The sequence below is a fragment of the Epinephelus lanceolatus genome, chromosome 21 (genome assembly GCF_041903045.1).
Source record: "Epinephelus lanceolatus isolate andai-2023 chromosome 21, ASM4190304v1, whole genome shotgun sequence".
In the NCBI taxonomy this organism is placed as follows: domain Eukaryota; kingdom Metazoa; phylum Chordata; class Actinopteri; order Perciformes; family Serranidae; genus Epinephelus; species Epinephelus lanceolatus.
In genome coordinates this window covers 10,286,916-10,303,564 of record NC_135754.1, presented here as the reverse complement: position 1 = coordinate 10,303,564, position 16,649 = coordinate 10,286,916, and the positions used below count along the sequence as shown (strand labels likewise).

General features: G+C 41.1%; 1 protein-coding gene across 22 annotated transcripts in view; it reads left to right on the top strand.

The window, feature by feature from the left end:
* Positions 1 to 16,649, top strand: part of cacna1g (calcium channel, voltage-dependent, T type, alpha 1G subunit) — a 219,880-nt gene that overhangs the window by 131,175 nt on the left and 72,056 nt on the right. For all 22 annotated transcript variants that reach the window (XM_078163625.1, XM_033611548.2, XM_078163624.1 and 19 more), the window contains 4 exons: positions 353 to 679; positions 1,563 to 1,742; positions 5,262 to 5,362; positions 14,065 to 14,182. In XM_078163625.1, coding sequence (XP_078019751.1) covers positions 353 to 679; positions 1,563 to 1,742; positions 5,262 to 5,362; positions 14,065 to 14,182 — 726 coding nt within the window. The remainder of the gene's footprint in view (positions 1 to 352; positions 680 to 1,562; positions 1,743 to 5,261; positions 5,363 to 14,064; positions 14,183 to 16,649) is intronic.

Sequence of the window (16,649 nt, the reverse complement as noted above, 5' to 3'; positions counted from 1 at the left end):
TGATTGATGATGATTAATGTGGCGTGCCGGTCTGACTCTCTACTTACTGCTGCCGCTGCCACTCTTTATTTGACAAACTGATGATCGGGATAAAGACTTGAGAAAATAAGCCCAGATCTCTACATCTGCTCCTGTCTGCCTGTCAGCATGAATCTCTATTCAATTCAGCTCACGTCAAGCCGAGTCAACCCAATTCAGCTTGGTTTATTTGCATGAAAGAACAGCTTCGTCCAAGTTCCAAGATACAAGATCAACACATTTACATGCTGTTCCTCTTGTTATTCTTTTTTTTCTTCCCTGCTTTTCATCCCTCTGTGCCCCTCTTACCCTCCTGGTCATCTTCCTGCTCCAGACCAGCGCCCAGAGCTCTTCCCCACACGCCCCATGGAGCTCTGGCAGCGGCTGGACCAGCCGCCGGTCCAGCTGGAACAGCCTGGGTCGTGCCCCGTCACTCAAACGCCAGAAGCGGCAGTCTGGGGAGCGGCGGTCTCTCCTCTCCGGGGAGGGTGGCTCCAGCTCGGATGACGGGGAAGGCGGAGGTGGGTTGATGGACGAAGACGACGCTTCTCTGGCCAGGACGGACTCCATGTCCCAGTCGCAGAGAAGACCCAGACACCGGAGGATGGAGTCAGTGGAGACTCGGAGCTCTATGGATTTGCACCCTGATGCTCTGCTGCAGGTAGACACTGTGCATCCATCAGTTTCCACCTCTGAATAATTTCAGGGTATTTGTCGGTAAGACTCTTAACCTGGAGCACAGTTGGGGTTGAAACTATGTCAATACCACAATCTCCATAAATTGAAAGCCCCGCTCACTTGAAAGTAGTAACTTTTAGTGTACATCTTAAAATTATATTGTCAGATTTTTATGGCATCTTTCTTTGTTGCACTTACTGGAATGTTATTCCTTATCATAGCTCTAAGTAAGAGTGTGAAAACAAACACAACACTGCATTTTAACTTTCTGACACATTCACATATTTTAAAACAAAATGAAATAAGCTTAGGTAGTTTTAATGACAAACTCTCTGCAGATCACCAGTTGAGTTAACCAGGTTATGCTAGCATTTATCCTGACTCACTGACTATGAAAGCAGGCAGGCTACAGTAATGGAACTGTTATTTACTCATATGACATTGACAGTCAGTTGTTTGCAGGCTTTCCTTCCATCAAAAGATTAGAGCAGGGATATTTATTTGCTGAGTAAATGCTCCTCTCTGGCTGATGAAATGTTAACAAGGGATATCACCTGCTGTCATCTTTGGCTGGGATACAACAGGGAAGGACTTTGCTTTGTGGCATGGAGGGGAATTGCTTTATGGGTTCCTTCAGCCCAGCACAACACTTATGACAAGTTTGTAGTCTTAACAGAATCAAATAGAAGACAGAATATAAGTAAACAATTGTGTTCAGTAGCTATCAGACCTCTGTGCATGAAGCAAAGCTTACCAAATCTGTTACCATACAAAGCACCTACAGAATAAGATTATGAGAGTATAGCATTTATATGACAAGTGTGAGCTGCATCCTGTCCCTCCTTCCTGTCCTTTTCCATGTGCAGGTGCCCTACCTGTACCGCTCAGCCAGTATGCACAGCTCCAGGCCCCCTTCACTGGGACACTTACGGCCCCCTGAGCACAGCGACTGCAATGGGAAGGGGTCTCCATCGGTCCTGGGCCCCACACATGTCTCTCTGGAGGAAAACACTGAAGACGAAAATGCAGATGACGAGGCCAGCCTGGTCAGTGTGTGCGCATGTCTTCATGGTTGCTTTTCCTTCTGCAGATCGATCTGTGGTTAATGATGTAGAGCTGAGAGCTCAAGATGTAACGTGTAACTTTTATCCATTCAAATGTATAAAAATGACCAGACCAATGTTACATATTTTGTTGTGTGTGTACGTCATCCCAAATGTTTTCATCAATGTTCAAACCAAGAAAAATCTCTAATTTTAATCAGGGATGCTGCCTGTGTCATTTTGCGTCATAGTAGTTGCCTTTTACCACATCGTTACACTGAGCGCATCCTTTGTATTTGTAGCACCCATTTGGAAGAGGTTTAAACAAAGACTATGTACTTTTTTCACTGATTTTATATAAGCATGCACCAGGCTGTCTACATGATTATGTCTTCTTCAATAAACATACGAGTGGTGGTTCTTTTAAATCCATGGATATTGTTGGATCTGATGATAAAATGTGCTAGTATTTTTTAAGAGCAGAGCCCAGTCTTTGGCAATTGGTGCTTGCATATGTATTCACTCCCTTTCCTATGACGCCCCTAAATAGGTTCTGGTGCAACCAGTTACCTTCAGAAGCCACATAATTAGTTAAATTAAGTCCACCTGTGTTCAGTCCAAGTGCCACATAATATTAGTTTTTATACACCTGTTCTGAAAGGACCCAGACTCTGCAGCACCACCAAGCAAGTGGCACCATGAAGACCAAGGAGCTGGAGAAGTACAGATTAGGGTTGGGTTATAAAAAAGTATGTGAAACTTTGAGCATCCCACTGAGCACCATTAAAATATATTATTAAAGAATGAAAAACAAGCCTACCAAGAGAGGGCCGCCCACCAAAACTCAAGGACCAGGCAAGAAGGGCATTCATCAGAGAGACAACAAAGAGAAAGATAACCCAGAAGGAGCTGGGAATTGGAATATCTGTCTATAGGACCACTTTGAGCGGTACACTCCAAAGAGCTGGGCTTTATGGAGGAGTGGCCAGAAAGTCTCATATGACTAGAGGACCCTCTTCCATAGGTTTGGGGAGTCTCCTACATTTCTTCTGGTGAACTCCAAATATGTTCCTATTTCTTTTTTAAGTTCTAGCTTTGTTTTCTGGCCACTGTCCATAAAGCCCAGCTCTTTGGAGTGTACAGCTCAAAGTGGTCCTATGGACAGATAATCCAGTCTGTGCTGTGGACCTTTCCGGCTCCTTCAGGGTTACCTTTGGGCTCTTGGTTGTCTCTCTGATTAATGCCCTTCTTCCCTGGTCCTTTAAAGTTTGTGGGCATCCCTCCCCTGGCAGGGTTGTTGTGGTGCAATATTTTCTCCATTTTGTAATAATGGTTTTAACAGTGCTCAGAGGGATGTTCAAAGTTTTAATTATATTTTTATAACCCAACCTTGATCTGTACTTCTCCAGAACTTCATCCCGGACCTGTTTGGAGAGCTCCTTGGTTGTCATGGTGCCACTTGCTTGGTGGTACTCCTTGTTTAGTAGTGCTGCAGACTCGGTCTTTTCACAACAGGTGTATAAAAACTTAGATGATGTGACACATAGACTGGACATAGGTGGACTCTAGTTAAAAGATTGTGACTTTGAAGGTAATTGGTAGCACCAGGTCTTATCCAAGTGCTTCATAGTCAGGGGGGTGAATACACATGCATGCCACTTTTCAGTTTATGAATTTATTCATTTAATGTTAAAACTCTTTATAAACACTTTATAAATTTTGACTACTTTTCTTAGTCCTGAATAACCATAAATTCCCCCTTGATTATAGAGGAATTGTTCACTGTAGGGCAAACCTGCCCCTGGGTTAATGGTGTAGGGCCAGTAATGTCAGCACTAGAGAAGGGTTTGTCCTCATCTGCCAAATTATTTGAGTATATCCATTTGAGTTTACTTTAACTGAAAACTTGAATAAATCCACTCTTGCATCAAATTGTCTATCTACAGTGGTAGGAACAAATGACAAACCTTTAGACAGAATGGAGATGTGTGCGTCACTTGTTTTGTAGAAAGGTTGATACCACATCCTCTTGCTATGGTTGTGCGTCAAAGGTCTGTGGCCACCATCTCGTGTTGAACCATTTCCCCTGTCTGTTTTCTGGTTGTAAGGAAAGCCCCTGTTCCTCTGCTGATACCTGCTTTCTGTAGTGGAGTCCTCTAGGTGCAGTGCAGCATTCCTCCGAGGTTGCCTCTTGTTTCTGTCCTTCCCAGCGGTACACTCTGTTGTGTGAATAGTCCTCTGTATCCCTCTTGTACTGGATCTTTTCGCTTGTAGCAGGTGTTTGTATTTCGCCACAGACTGGTGGATTCATCAATAGCTTTGAAGTCAGGGCCTAATTTCTCTTTAGTTTTGTCTTCATGTTCTTTGATCATAGAATTATTTTGTTTCTTATGATACTTGCTCAGTGATCAGTAACATCAGATCAAATGAACATTTGTTTGGGATTTCCCTCATATCTGTGTGAATGTCTCACATTACGTGCCTATAGTAGGTTCTTTTTGGATCTTTAGTCCCCTGGGAATGCCCTTGTTGATCCAGTCTTCACTCAGCATTGTGGGGTGTAGTTGTAGGCGTGCTCTTTTTCTTTGAGTCTCTGAAGTTGGATTCTCAGCTTCCCTGTTGAGACACGGTTGTCCTCTGTAAGATTATCGCACGAGGGAAACAGAATCTTCTGGTCTTGAGCAAATAAGTGGATATTAGCACATTTCATGGTAAGATGGTTAAGGTCTTGGAGTATCTCCATTATATTATCATGAGTTGTGTTTGCTTGCAAGATTCTGGAGTGCAAAGTGACATCAGGTGATGTCTGTCTCTGATCAAGGTGCATTGGAAATTATCACTTTAGTCTTGAAAAGAAGATCCCACACAATTGATTGGTGGAACAACATAGATAGTGTGCAGCCCATTCCATGTGCAAAATTAGTTGTGGGTGTTTCTCAGTAATGACAGCGTCATGTGTATCATCTGTCACATTGTGTACCCCATGGGAAAAAGAATGAAAACAAGGAAACAAGTACAGCATGGAAAATGAGCGTGATGGTTTCCAACATAGGATAATCCACAAGGACATTTAATCATAGAAATGACATGAACGCTGGAACATGTGATGACATTGTCAATGAAATACTACGTTCCAGTTTACGGATGAGTTAAGTAGTTGCCTTTTACCATAATATTACATTGAGCACGTTCTCTGGGGAATTAATGTAGAAAGTGACAAACAAGTATACATATGAATACAAATATTTTGTGAGTAATAGTAATCATAATATTCATCTATGTAGGACATATATAACAGGGACTTCTATATACATTAAAAGATCATCTGCAAATAAATGTTTACTGTATATTGATGTTGCAGGTTGCCTTGTTTTAGTCATACGTGTGAAACAGTTTTGTAAGAACAAACCAATTGAAAAACTTACATCCGTGCAAAATACTGTAAGTGTGGCTCACAATATGCAACAGGAAATTGTGAACATATGAATAATGAATGCACTGTGCACTTCCTGCTCCCTCCAGGGTCGTTTTGCCAGACTGTTCCGCTGGCTGGAGAAGAAGCAGCCGGAGTGGTGTAAACAAAGAGACACCTGGTCACTCTACCTCTTCCCTCCAGACTCAAGGTACCATTCACTCCTCCGCTCACTTCCATTACTCCACCCCTTTGCCCTGTACTTGGTTTTACAGGTACTTTTTCAATAAGATACAGCACTCAGCACTCTTAAAGTCTGTCGTTTCCAAAGAAAAACTGTCAGTGGCAGGATAAATTAGGTTGTGTGCTTTAAAATGAAATGAAATTTTAAAACACAGCACTTTTTAAACGATAGCTTTTTGTTATCAGTGTTCAGGATTAGACTGAGCCATCATCTGACAAGAAGAGGAATCTTCACATTGTATTTGACTGACATCCCATAATGCTGACTGTAATGACAATTTTTTTTTAAATTTTTTTTTTTTGCCACAATGTGAGCGCAGCATTTTTTTTCTTCAACTCCTATTCCCTCCCACAATCTCACTTCAGAAGTCTCTTTTATCTGCACATTTCTGCCATGTCAGGGGTGAGTAAGGAGCAGAGGGAGGAAGGGAGTTTCTCCTGCTGCTGCGTGTTATCTCAGCCACGTGCTGAATCCATCGCTTCCCACCCCTACTTCGCCCCCTCTTCCTTCACTCCTCCTCCCCTTCTTGGGCTTTGATCTGTGTGTCTCTGCTGTCTATTTGGAGGATGTGGCTGTGGAGGCAACACCAAGCAATACCAGGCCCCAGCCTGCCACCACTGCACCGCAACATGCTAATTAAACATCAAACATCAAGTCCCCACTCACCCACCCCGTAGGAACTTAATGTTACCCCTCACTAGTGTCGTATAATGTCCATTCCAAGTGAGTTGAGGTTCGAAATTTGAAAACTCTCAGATACAGTGTAAAATGAGCTCCATCATCACACTAACAAATGAGGTGGCAGCACCAGGGAAAGACTGAATAGACTACTTAAATTTCGTGTTGATTCGAAATCAGTGTGGTGGTAGGGGACTTGACTCATCTGACTTAAACTGAGTGAGACCTAAGTTGCATATTTGAGTGACTTGAGACTTGCTTGACTAACACCAATAAAAGAATTGGCTTTGACTTGGTATTCGTGATTTGAGACTTGACTTAGAATTGAAACAGATGACTAAAAAAGGACTTTTATAATAAATATTTTCATTTATTGGTTTGAGAAATAGGATTTTGTTTTTGAGACATGATTGGGTTATTTCTAGTGCAAACCTGGCAACCTACTAGGAAGCAGCAGACCAGGAAAGACAAATGCATGAAGCAGCTTTTACTGAGGGGGCTAGTCCAAAAATAATAACATTTGCATTCAAGGATTATGTCGTCGATGACGTTAGTAAGAAGAGAACAGCAGGATGCAAGGTCTGCAGCTCAGAAATCAGCGACATGAACAACATATCATCCAACTTCACCCATCGCTAGAAAGCCCACAATGAAATATACTTGTCTTTGTGGCTGACTGCTCGAACATTAGCTAGAAAGCTAACATTTGACCAGATCATCAGAATTTTATATGAGTTGCTTGATTCTCACTACAGTAACTTGAGACTTTCTTGAGGTGATGTTTGAGGAGGATTTAAATTTCAGTTCAACTTCACAAGTGAAATTAATGGTAAGCAGCCAACATCAATATCACTATGAATAATTGAACTATTAATTTGCATTGACGACGTAACTATTTGTGAATTTGAGCCATTTCAGAAGTTCTGGATGTTTCTCTCTTCTGTTGGCCGTATTACATGCTTTGGAAAAGCTCCCTGTAGTCTGTTATTTTCAGAGTATTAAGAAAACTGAAGGATCTTGGCTCAAACCTGGCTTCTAGCTGACTTTCAATCTCAGCGGGCTGTAACGTTTGGCCATGGCTGAGAGTGACATCGAGGACACAGGCTCTGCGTGGCGCCCATTCTGGCCTTGAACCACCGCAGACGCCCGCCTGTGCTCACAATCACATCAAGAGACAGCAGCGTAGTGGGAGGCCGGAGTCCAGCTGCTTTCACATGGACCCGAGTTCACCTCAACCTGCCTTTGCGCTCTCTTTTGTTACTGCTGCTACTGATGATTACTGCAGGGGAAGTCTTAAATGAGCGGAGGAGTGGGCCGGCCTTGAGGGCATACTGTGATGCAGTCACTGCGATTCTGCATGTTCGCCATATGACTGGGCTGTGTAAGAACTGTGGTCTGTCTTTATGGAGACTGGGGATGAGCCAGACTCACAGGGCTGTGCATGTAGTCCCTCATATCAAAGATGATCAGATCATGTGGAACTACACTGAGTTGCGGGGGAGGGAGGTCATGTGAGCAGCATATGATAAGATACAGATAGGAATAGAACAAACAGACAGCAAGGAAGATGTTTCCAGAGTTACAGTAAATAGTGAAAGTAATGATCTGTGGCATCTTTATGTCGAAACTCTCTGCGTTCCTACTTCCCAGTCCCAAATGATATAACAGAAAAGTGATTCCGCCTATAGCTGGAGAAAACATTAAACGTTCTCGCCATCTGTCAGCTTTTTCCTGGAAAGCCAGCTCACAGGAAGTACTGCGGTTTATGTCTCTGGTTTCTGGTTTGTTTGGAATGCACAGAAGAAGAACCGGATAATTAGCATGAGCGCCTCTTAGCTCTTCTTGCTATTCTACACAAAGAGGGTGGGTAGAATACTGGAAATTTATACCAATGTAAAAGTACAATTACTCCCATAAAAAACGACTTAAAGAAAATACCATTTGAGAAACCTACTCAATTAAAGTAAAAGTATACCTGTCAATATGTTACATACTTAAAGAAGAAGTTATTTTCCGTGAGGGCCAGTGTAAAATAATTAATAAACAGCACTTGTTAATACAACCTTTTTATTGAAGTAAAGCAGATCGGCTAATCAAACGTATAAGAATCGCCTATACAACTGAGATGCAAACAGTTTCCCACTCTCTCTCCATCTCTTCCACTTCTACCCCTCTTTTCCATATTGCAACATCAAAGATTAACATTATACATAAAAAATTAAAGTAACTAGCATTAGCCAGCTAACTACATTTTCACATACAGTATGTGCAACGTATTTCAATGTTCTTGCAGAGGTAAGATGAGTTTTTAAAGGAAGAAATCTCAAGAGGCATAGCACTTTATTATATAAGTTATGTCTTTATTTAGATTTTGCTAGTGAATGTGGCTAAAATGTGACTAGTGATTGTCATTGGAAGCTTCCTTTTGTTCTGGGTTTTGCTCCATCATCATTGTTTTGTGGTCCAAAGACAGGTGGGGCTTATTTTTCTTTCAGGCAACTGCAGCTTGGCATCTGCAGTAGAGGCGTTTGTCGTGTGCGGTGCCTCCATACACTCAACCCTCGCATTTAGAGCAAACTAGTTGTAACAAACATATAAATGGCAGATGTAGTGAAGTCAAAGGTAGATTTCTGGCTCCAAAATATACTTGAGGAAGGAGTAGAAAGAACATTTAAAGTACTAATTCTCTAAAAAAGTTGCTTTTCTACTCACGTGCATTACTTGTTATGCGATACTACCAGAGGTGTTGACTTGAGTCACATGACTTGGACTCGAATCAGACTGAAGTCACAAATTTGATGACTTTAGACTTGACTTGCAACTCAACTTGGACTTAAACATCAGTGACTCATGACTTCACTTGAACTTGAGCCTTTTGACTTGAAAATACTTGATACCTTCCCTCAAACCCAATGATTAATTGTTCAGAGGAATCAATTCATTTCCCCATATGAATCAAGTAAAATTAACTCTATTCATTCCCAGCAAGTCAACGCAGATTCCCCAGACTGACTTTGTTTAAATCAGTGCTACAGTATTCAATCAAGTTTCAAGTTGCAGGAGGGAAATATGACGTACTTTCTGTTACTTATCAATTAGAAAAAAATGATACCATGGGTAATTTCATTCACATACAAAAACTATGTGGTGGTCAGCAAAAACCACATTGCAGTATGCAAAATGTGGTTGAAAATTACAGATAAAGACGCAACAACTTCCAACAAACTTGTTTTAACAAGTAAATACACAAAAAAGGAGCATTTTTGATTTATGTGAATTTAATATATTGCCAATTATGTTTTTAAAAAGGTGTAAAATTTGGCTAAGAGCATATTATGCCTTGTTCAGGACTTGAAACTCAAAGTTTAGGCATTGAATTGGGACTTGCCTGATTTGACTTGGGACTTGAATGCAGAGGCTTCAAACGTACCTGTGATTTGCAATACAAGGACTTGGTCCCACTTTCTCTGGTTATTACCCACCCCTGCAAAGAGGTCACGCCAGGACCTGAGTGAGCGCCAACAAACAGACTTGTTCAGCACAAGATCCAAGCAAACATGTCACACCACCGCCTACACTGTTAGAGTGACAGGTGATTTCTGGTGCAAAAACACCAGAGACGGTCAAAGATTAAAAAGAATATAAAAAGAATGTAGATGAGGAACACCAAGAGTTGGCTGACGATGTAAAAATCAGCTAACACTTTGGGGGAAAAGTGTTGAAATGTACAGATTTGACTTTTAATTGGTAGTGTTTGGACACTCTTAGTGATATTTCAGAAGTATAAAACTAACTGTAATCAATCATGTCAGCTGTCATTTAGGAGCAGGTGAGGTATTGATGCCGGAAAACTCAAAAGGTCAGTAAATGTCATCAGAGGGGAAAGCAAAAAGCAAATAAAATCCTTTCATATAAACATTCACGCATCAAGATGTCAGTGTTGGGTTTTTTTCAAATCTCAGGTCTGACAGAAATATTTTTGCTCTTTGCTTGAGCACGTGGTGACAGTTTTTTCCTGTGTTTTTTTTGGTGTGTTTTTGTAAGTCTCAGGCCATTTGAGCTTGACATTGAAGTTCTCAGCCCACTTTCAAACCATGGAATCAGAGGCGTGTGTTTCCCATGTGACCTCCCTCCCTCCTGCTTGAGGATAACACATGAATTCTTTAGCATCAAGGCTCTGACGTGCAGATGTCAAAGAGGAATTAGCTCATCCAGTCCGTCTACCGTTTGCATAATGCTTATCAAAGTCAGATGACACGCATACATACATACACACAGACTCAGCAAGTGTTGACACAATGGTGCCTGCGTTGCCAAATAAAGCCAAAAATCCAGATCTGAACCTTACAATATTGTCCCCCGCTGTACACCGATATGAGCCATCAAAGCGGATTTGACACACAGTTTAATCCTTTCCACTGTATATGACAAGCATTCCCTCTTTCTTTCTCTCAGTTGTCGTGAGCTAAAAGCTTGGGAACCTTCTCATGTCGGGTAATGAAAGTCAGACATAATTAATGACTCCTAATTCTACAGCGGTTCATTACAGGGTTACTATATGTGAGACAAGCGCTCTTAAATTGAATGAGAATCATTCATTACTGTGGACAGCGTTTCAGTAAATGTCCTTGTACAGTGATGTTTTTTATTTCAGGTTTTTCTTAGAACATACCTGGAAGGAGCACTCCACTACAGTTCACAGGAACATTTAAGAGACATTGCAGGTTAAGATTTTGCATAGTAAACACGATAATCTTAAAAATATGATGCAGTATATGTTAAACTACTCATTAGTATATACACTGAACAAAACTAGAAATGCAGTACTTCGGTTGTTCCCATTTTTACGCCCCTGCACCAGCAATAGCCGTGGCTGGAGGCACTGTATTGATCGCAGTATCTCAAGAACGCCTTGAGTGGATTTCTTCAAATTTGGCACAAATGTGCAGTTGGGCTCAAGAATCAAGTAGTTAGGTTTTAGTGGTCACAGGTCAGAGTTTAAGATCACCTTGTGACCTTGTCCGTCTTATTCTTGTGAAGGCGATATCTTAAGAACACCTTGAGGGAATTCCTTTAAATCTGGCACAAACGTCCACAGATGAACTGATTACTTATTACTAACCTCCAAAATGACCATTTGTTTATCAGTTACTCACCCCATCTGATTCTTCAAATTTGGCACAAACGTCCACTTGGAGCCAATCATGTAGTGACTAGATTTGGGTGGTCAAAGGTCATGGTCACTGTGACCTCATCCATTTCATTCTGGTGAATGCAATATCTCAAAAGCACCTTGAGGGAATTTCTTCAAATTCGACACAAATGTCCACTGAAACTCAAGGATAAACAGATTAGAATTTAGTGATTGACGCTCAAGGTCACTGGGAGAATTCATTCCCTAATTATGACCACATTTCACACAAATGTCTAATAGGACACAGTGATGAAGTGATGGCATTTTTTTTATCCAAAAGGTCAAAGGTCAACTTCACTGTGACACCACAGTGTTCTACAAAAACACTTTTCTGGCCATTACTTAACGTCATATCTCAGGAACAGAAGGGGAGACATTTGGTCAGATACTGAATTGGTGAATCTAATCTTGGGTGTCCACTTTGAAACTGTGCTGATTCTATAGATCTTCTGTCCTGCTGAATTGAAGGTGTATATTGAAACATCCATGTTTAAGAATATGCTGCCTCTTTGAAGCAACATCTATATTAGAGTCATTGTCATGGCTACATCTTTTTTGTTCTATCTTGTTCCTATGGTAGTCCATCACAGGCACATTGGTTTTGCTGATATAAATAGTCTCTAAGTGAAGACAGTATGTTTTTCATTGGAACTTTTTCACATGAATCATACTTCCGTTCGGCCAAAAACACACGTTAATACCTTTTGATAATTTCCTCTGAAGTCTTCAAAACATATTATATGAGCCTGGACAGACATGGATGTAAACTGAAACTTGACTGATTGGTGAAAGTATCCAACTGTAAAGCACAAATTATATATATATACAGTACAGGCCAAAAGTTTGGACACACCTTCTCATTCAATGCGTTTTCTTTATTTTCATGACTATTTACATTGTAGATTCTCACTGAAGGCATCAAAACTATGAATGAACACATGTGGAGTTATGTACTTAACAAAAAAAGGTGAAATAACTGAAAACATGTTTTATATTCTAGTTTCTTCAAAATAGCCACCCTTTGCTCTGATTACTGCTTTGCACACTCTTGGCATTCTCTCCATGAGCTTCAAGAGGTAGTCACCTGAAATGGTTTTCCAACAGTCTTGAAGGAGTTCCCAGAAGTGTTTAGCACTTGTTGGCCCCTTTGCCTTCACTCTGCGGTCCAGCTCACCCCAAACCATCTTGATTGGGTTCAGGTCCGGTGACTGTGGAGGCCAGGTCATCTGCCGCAGCACTCCATCACTCTCCTTCTTGGTCAAATAGCCCTTACACAGCCTGGAGGTGTGTTTGGGGTCATTGTCCTGTTGAAAAATAAATGATCGTCCAACTAAACGCAAACCGGATGGGATGGCATGTCGCTGCAGGATGCTGTGGTAGCCATGCTGGTTCAGCGTGCCTTCAATTTTGAATAAATCCCCAACAGTGTCACCAGCAAAACACCCCCACACCATCACACCTCCTCCTCCATGCTTCACAGTGGGAACCAGGCATGTGGAATCCATCCGTTCACCTTTTCTGCGTCTCACAAAGACACGGCGGTTGGAACCAAAGATCTCAAATTTGGACTCATCAGACCAAAGCACAGATTTCCACTGGTCTAATGTCCATTCCTTGTGTTTCTTGGCCCAAACAAATCTCTTCTGCTTGTTGCCTCTCCTTAGCAGTGGTTTCCTAGCAGCTATTTGACCATGAAGGCCTGATTGGCGCAGTCTCCTCTTAACAGTTGTTCTAGAGATGGGTCTGCTGCTAGAACTCTGTGTGGCATTCATCTGGTCTCTGATCTGAGCTGCTGTTAACTTGCGATTTCTGAGGCTGGTGACTCGGATGAACTTATCCTCAGAAGCAGAGGTGACTCTTGGTCTGCCTTTCCTGGGTCGGTCCTCATGTGTGCCAGTTTCGTTGTAGCGCTTGATGGTTTTTGCGACTCCACTTGGGGACACATTTAAAGTTTTTGCAGTTTTCCGGACTGACTGACCTTCATTTCTTAAAGTAATGATGGCCACTTGTTTTTCTTTAGTTAGCTAATTGGTTCTTGCCATAATATGAATTTTAACAGTTGTCCAATAGGGCTGTCGGCTGTGTATTAACCTGACTTCTGCACAACACAACTGATGGTCCCAACCCCATTGATAAAGCAAGAAATTCCACTAATTAACCCTGATAAGGCACACCTGTGAAGTGGAAACCATTTCAGGTGACTACCTCTTGAAGCTCATGGAGAGAATGCCAAGAGTGTGCAAAGCAGTAATCAGAGCAAAGGGTGGCTATTTTGAAGAAACTAGAATATAAAACATGTTTTCAGTTATTTCACCTTTTTTTGTTAAGTACATAACTCCACATGTGTTCATTCATAGTTTTGATGCCTTCAGTGAGAATCTACAATGTAAATAGTCATGAAAATAAAGAAAACGCATTGAATGAGAAGGTGTGTCCAAACTTTTGGCCTGTACTGTATATATACTGTACATATATATATACATATATATATATATATATATGTATATATATATATATATATATATATATATATATATATATATATATATATATGTATCAGTATTGATACTTTTATTATATTGATACTTTAAAATTCCCTTCAGACATGTTTGAAGACAAATACAAATCAGTTTTGAATAATTTGTGTTTAGTTGAAAATTGTAAAGTATATCTACTCCCTTCCCTAAAACCGAAGGAATATTTGCCTTTATTATCGAGAAAGAAACACACTTGTTGGTGCAGTTGCTTGTTTTGGATGGATACCTATTTATCATTTCTCTGTTGTTGTTTTTTCCAGGTTTCGCATCCTGTGCAATAAGATTATCACCCACAAGATGTTTGACCATATTGTGTTGGTCATTATCTTCCTCAACTGCATCACCATCGCCATCGAGAGACCTAGCATCACCACTGCCGTGAGTCTAAAAACAACAGCACAAACACCCAGTTAGCTTCACACTACATGACCTTTTGCTCTGTAAAGTTAGAGTTAAGAGTCTATGAAAAGATTCAACTTGAATGTGTTGCCTTCAGTCTTCAATGACAAGCACAATGAGAAGAAGAGAGAAAGAAAAAAGTCAGAAGTCAAGATGAAAGATAGGTAGAAACACAAAGAAGCATAAACGCATATATTACATATTTATAATACAGAAATGTAATAAATGTGTGAATATCAGTGTTGAATCCATTATAAAATACTCACTGGCAGCCTAAAAAAACCTCAACAGAAAGGGAGAAAAAAGGAGGATGTACCTGTCAACAAGTTCACCCTTGATGGCTGTTCAAACAAACACACACACACACTCGTCCAAAACAGAATTACTACAGTAGTTTACTCTCCAAAGAGAAAAGAAGTGGAACACCATGTAAGCAGGGAACCACTCCTGTTTGACTGTGAGCCAGGAGCTTTGGGTAATGTGTGCTACACCCCTGTGTCTACTGCACTGCATCATCAACACCATCACCTCCTTAGCTAATGCACTATCCCTTCAAATAGAGGAGGCCTGGCTGAATGCCTTGCAGCAACACACACGCACACACACATCTAAGTGTGTGTCCTTTCGTACTTCTAGCCATAACATCGGAGCCCAGTCCAGTCACTCCATACATAAACACAATAATTATCACTGTTTGATATTTTTTTTCCCTCACTGAGCGAGGTGTTCCGTGGATGGACCTAATTGCGGTCCAGTCTTGCTGGAACACTCCGTTCTGCTTGTTTTGCGACTCAAACACAGAGGAGACAGTGTCGTTGTAATTGATTCAATTATCTGTGGGCTAGCGTACGTGGCTAATGTCGAGGAAAGGAGATGTTTTACAAATGGAGGGCGGCCTACAGACAGCCCCGTCTAATCAGGGCAGAAAGATCACACACACACATACAGTATATATATGGGATGATTTCTTACCCCTCACCTCTGCACACACAGGTCTGTAAACACAAATGCACAAAGTCCACCACAGCAGGCACCCTAACATTCACATCAGAGTGCAGTACTTTTGCATGCACATACATTTTGTCAGCTTCCTGCCGTGGCCGTCGTGTCTGGTCTGCACCCTGAGGCCATTATTGAAATGAGATGGAAATGTATGACGCAGCAAGCAGCCCGAAACAAGAGAACGAGCAGTCGTTACAGTTTTGAGCTGCGATGCTTATTGCTCCAGATCTCATTTGGCCGGGTGGTCATTGCATGCTGCTATTTGTTTGCCTGTGTGGGTTGTTTTGAATTAATGAAGCCGATTGTGAATCGATTTCCACTCGCTGATTCTGTTTGGGCTGTGTATGACTAAATTTCTATTTAAAGAATATAACATGTGACAACATGTTATATTCTTTAAATAGAAATTTAGTCTGTAAGTCAATTTAGAGATAAAGCATTTTAGTCACAACAGTTTTAGTGCGGAATGCAGGCTGAATAATTAGTTTATGGTCTTGGAAGTTATGTCACACACTTTGTGTTTGGCTTGCAGTGCATTGCTGTTTTGGTTTGGTGCTGGATGTTGCTTAGATACTGTCTTCCTGTTGCTTAGGGGAAATGATTGAGGATGATTATACCACCTATTATGATTTATTATTCCTAATTGAGCTAGGGGACAATACATCACTGTCTAGAGTTCTAAATTGAATTATATCAGCATCACCAGTATAAAACACAATCAATCTAAGTTTTCTGCATCCACGTCATCAACATTGAGACAGAAAGATAGCGCTACATGCTGGGCCATGATTAAAGCTTTCCAGGAGGTGTGGGCCGACTCTTTTCTGCTGCTCAGGAATGCAGGAAGGGTAGGTAATTGCATAATTGAATGCTGCATTAAGCAAGATTTTTATATAACAATGTATTCCTGTACAGTCATCTACTAAATTATTGCTATCATACAGAGTGTTGAGCTCCCTAAAAATTAGAGAGAGATACTGTACCTCTCCAGCACGGGGCTGCCAGTGTAGAATGCCTCGTGGAACATTGTAGATTACCCTCTGGAAGTGTATAGTATTAAGTATTGTTTTCCCTGGCTTGTTACTAAGCAAAGTCATTTCTGGTCTATGTCATTATGTTCAGCTTTATGTCAAACCAGGCTGAGCTAGAATGAGCTGTATAGGCTGCTGGCTTGTGGTTCCCTAAATTGTGGTCAGACACACTGGATGCCAGTCGGTACATTCATGGTTGAACTGGGAATGACACCACCACTATTATGAGGAATGGGAGGGGGGCAAGAGGGAGACGGTTTACTACTGTTGAGAGAGCTTTGGATTCCTCTCACCATCTGACACAATAGGCCATTTTCACAGAAGGAACAACACAGGTGTAAATAATAAAAGTAAAGATGGTTGAACTCCATTTAGTTGCTCTGATTTCAGGATTATTGTATCTGCATGCTTGC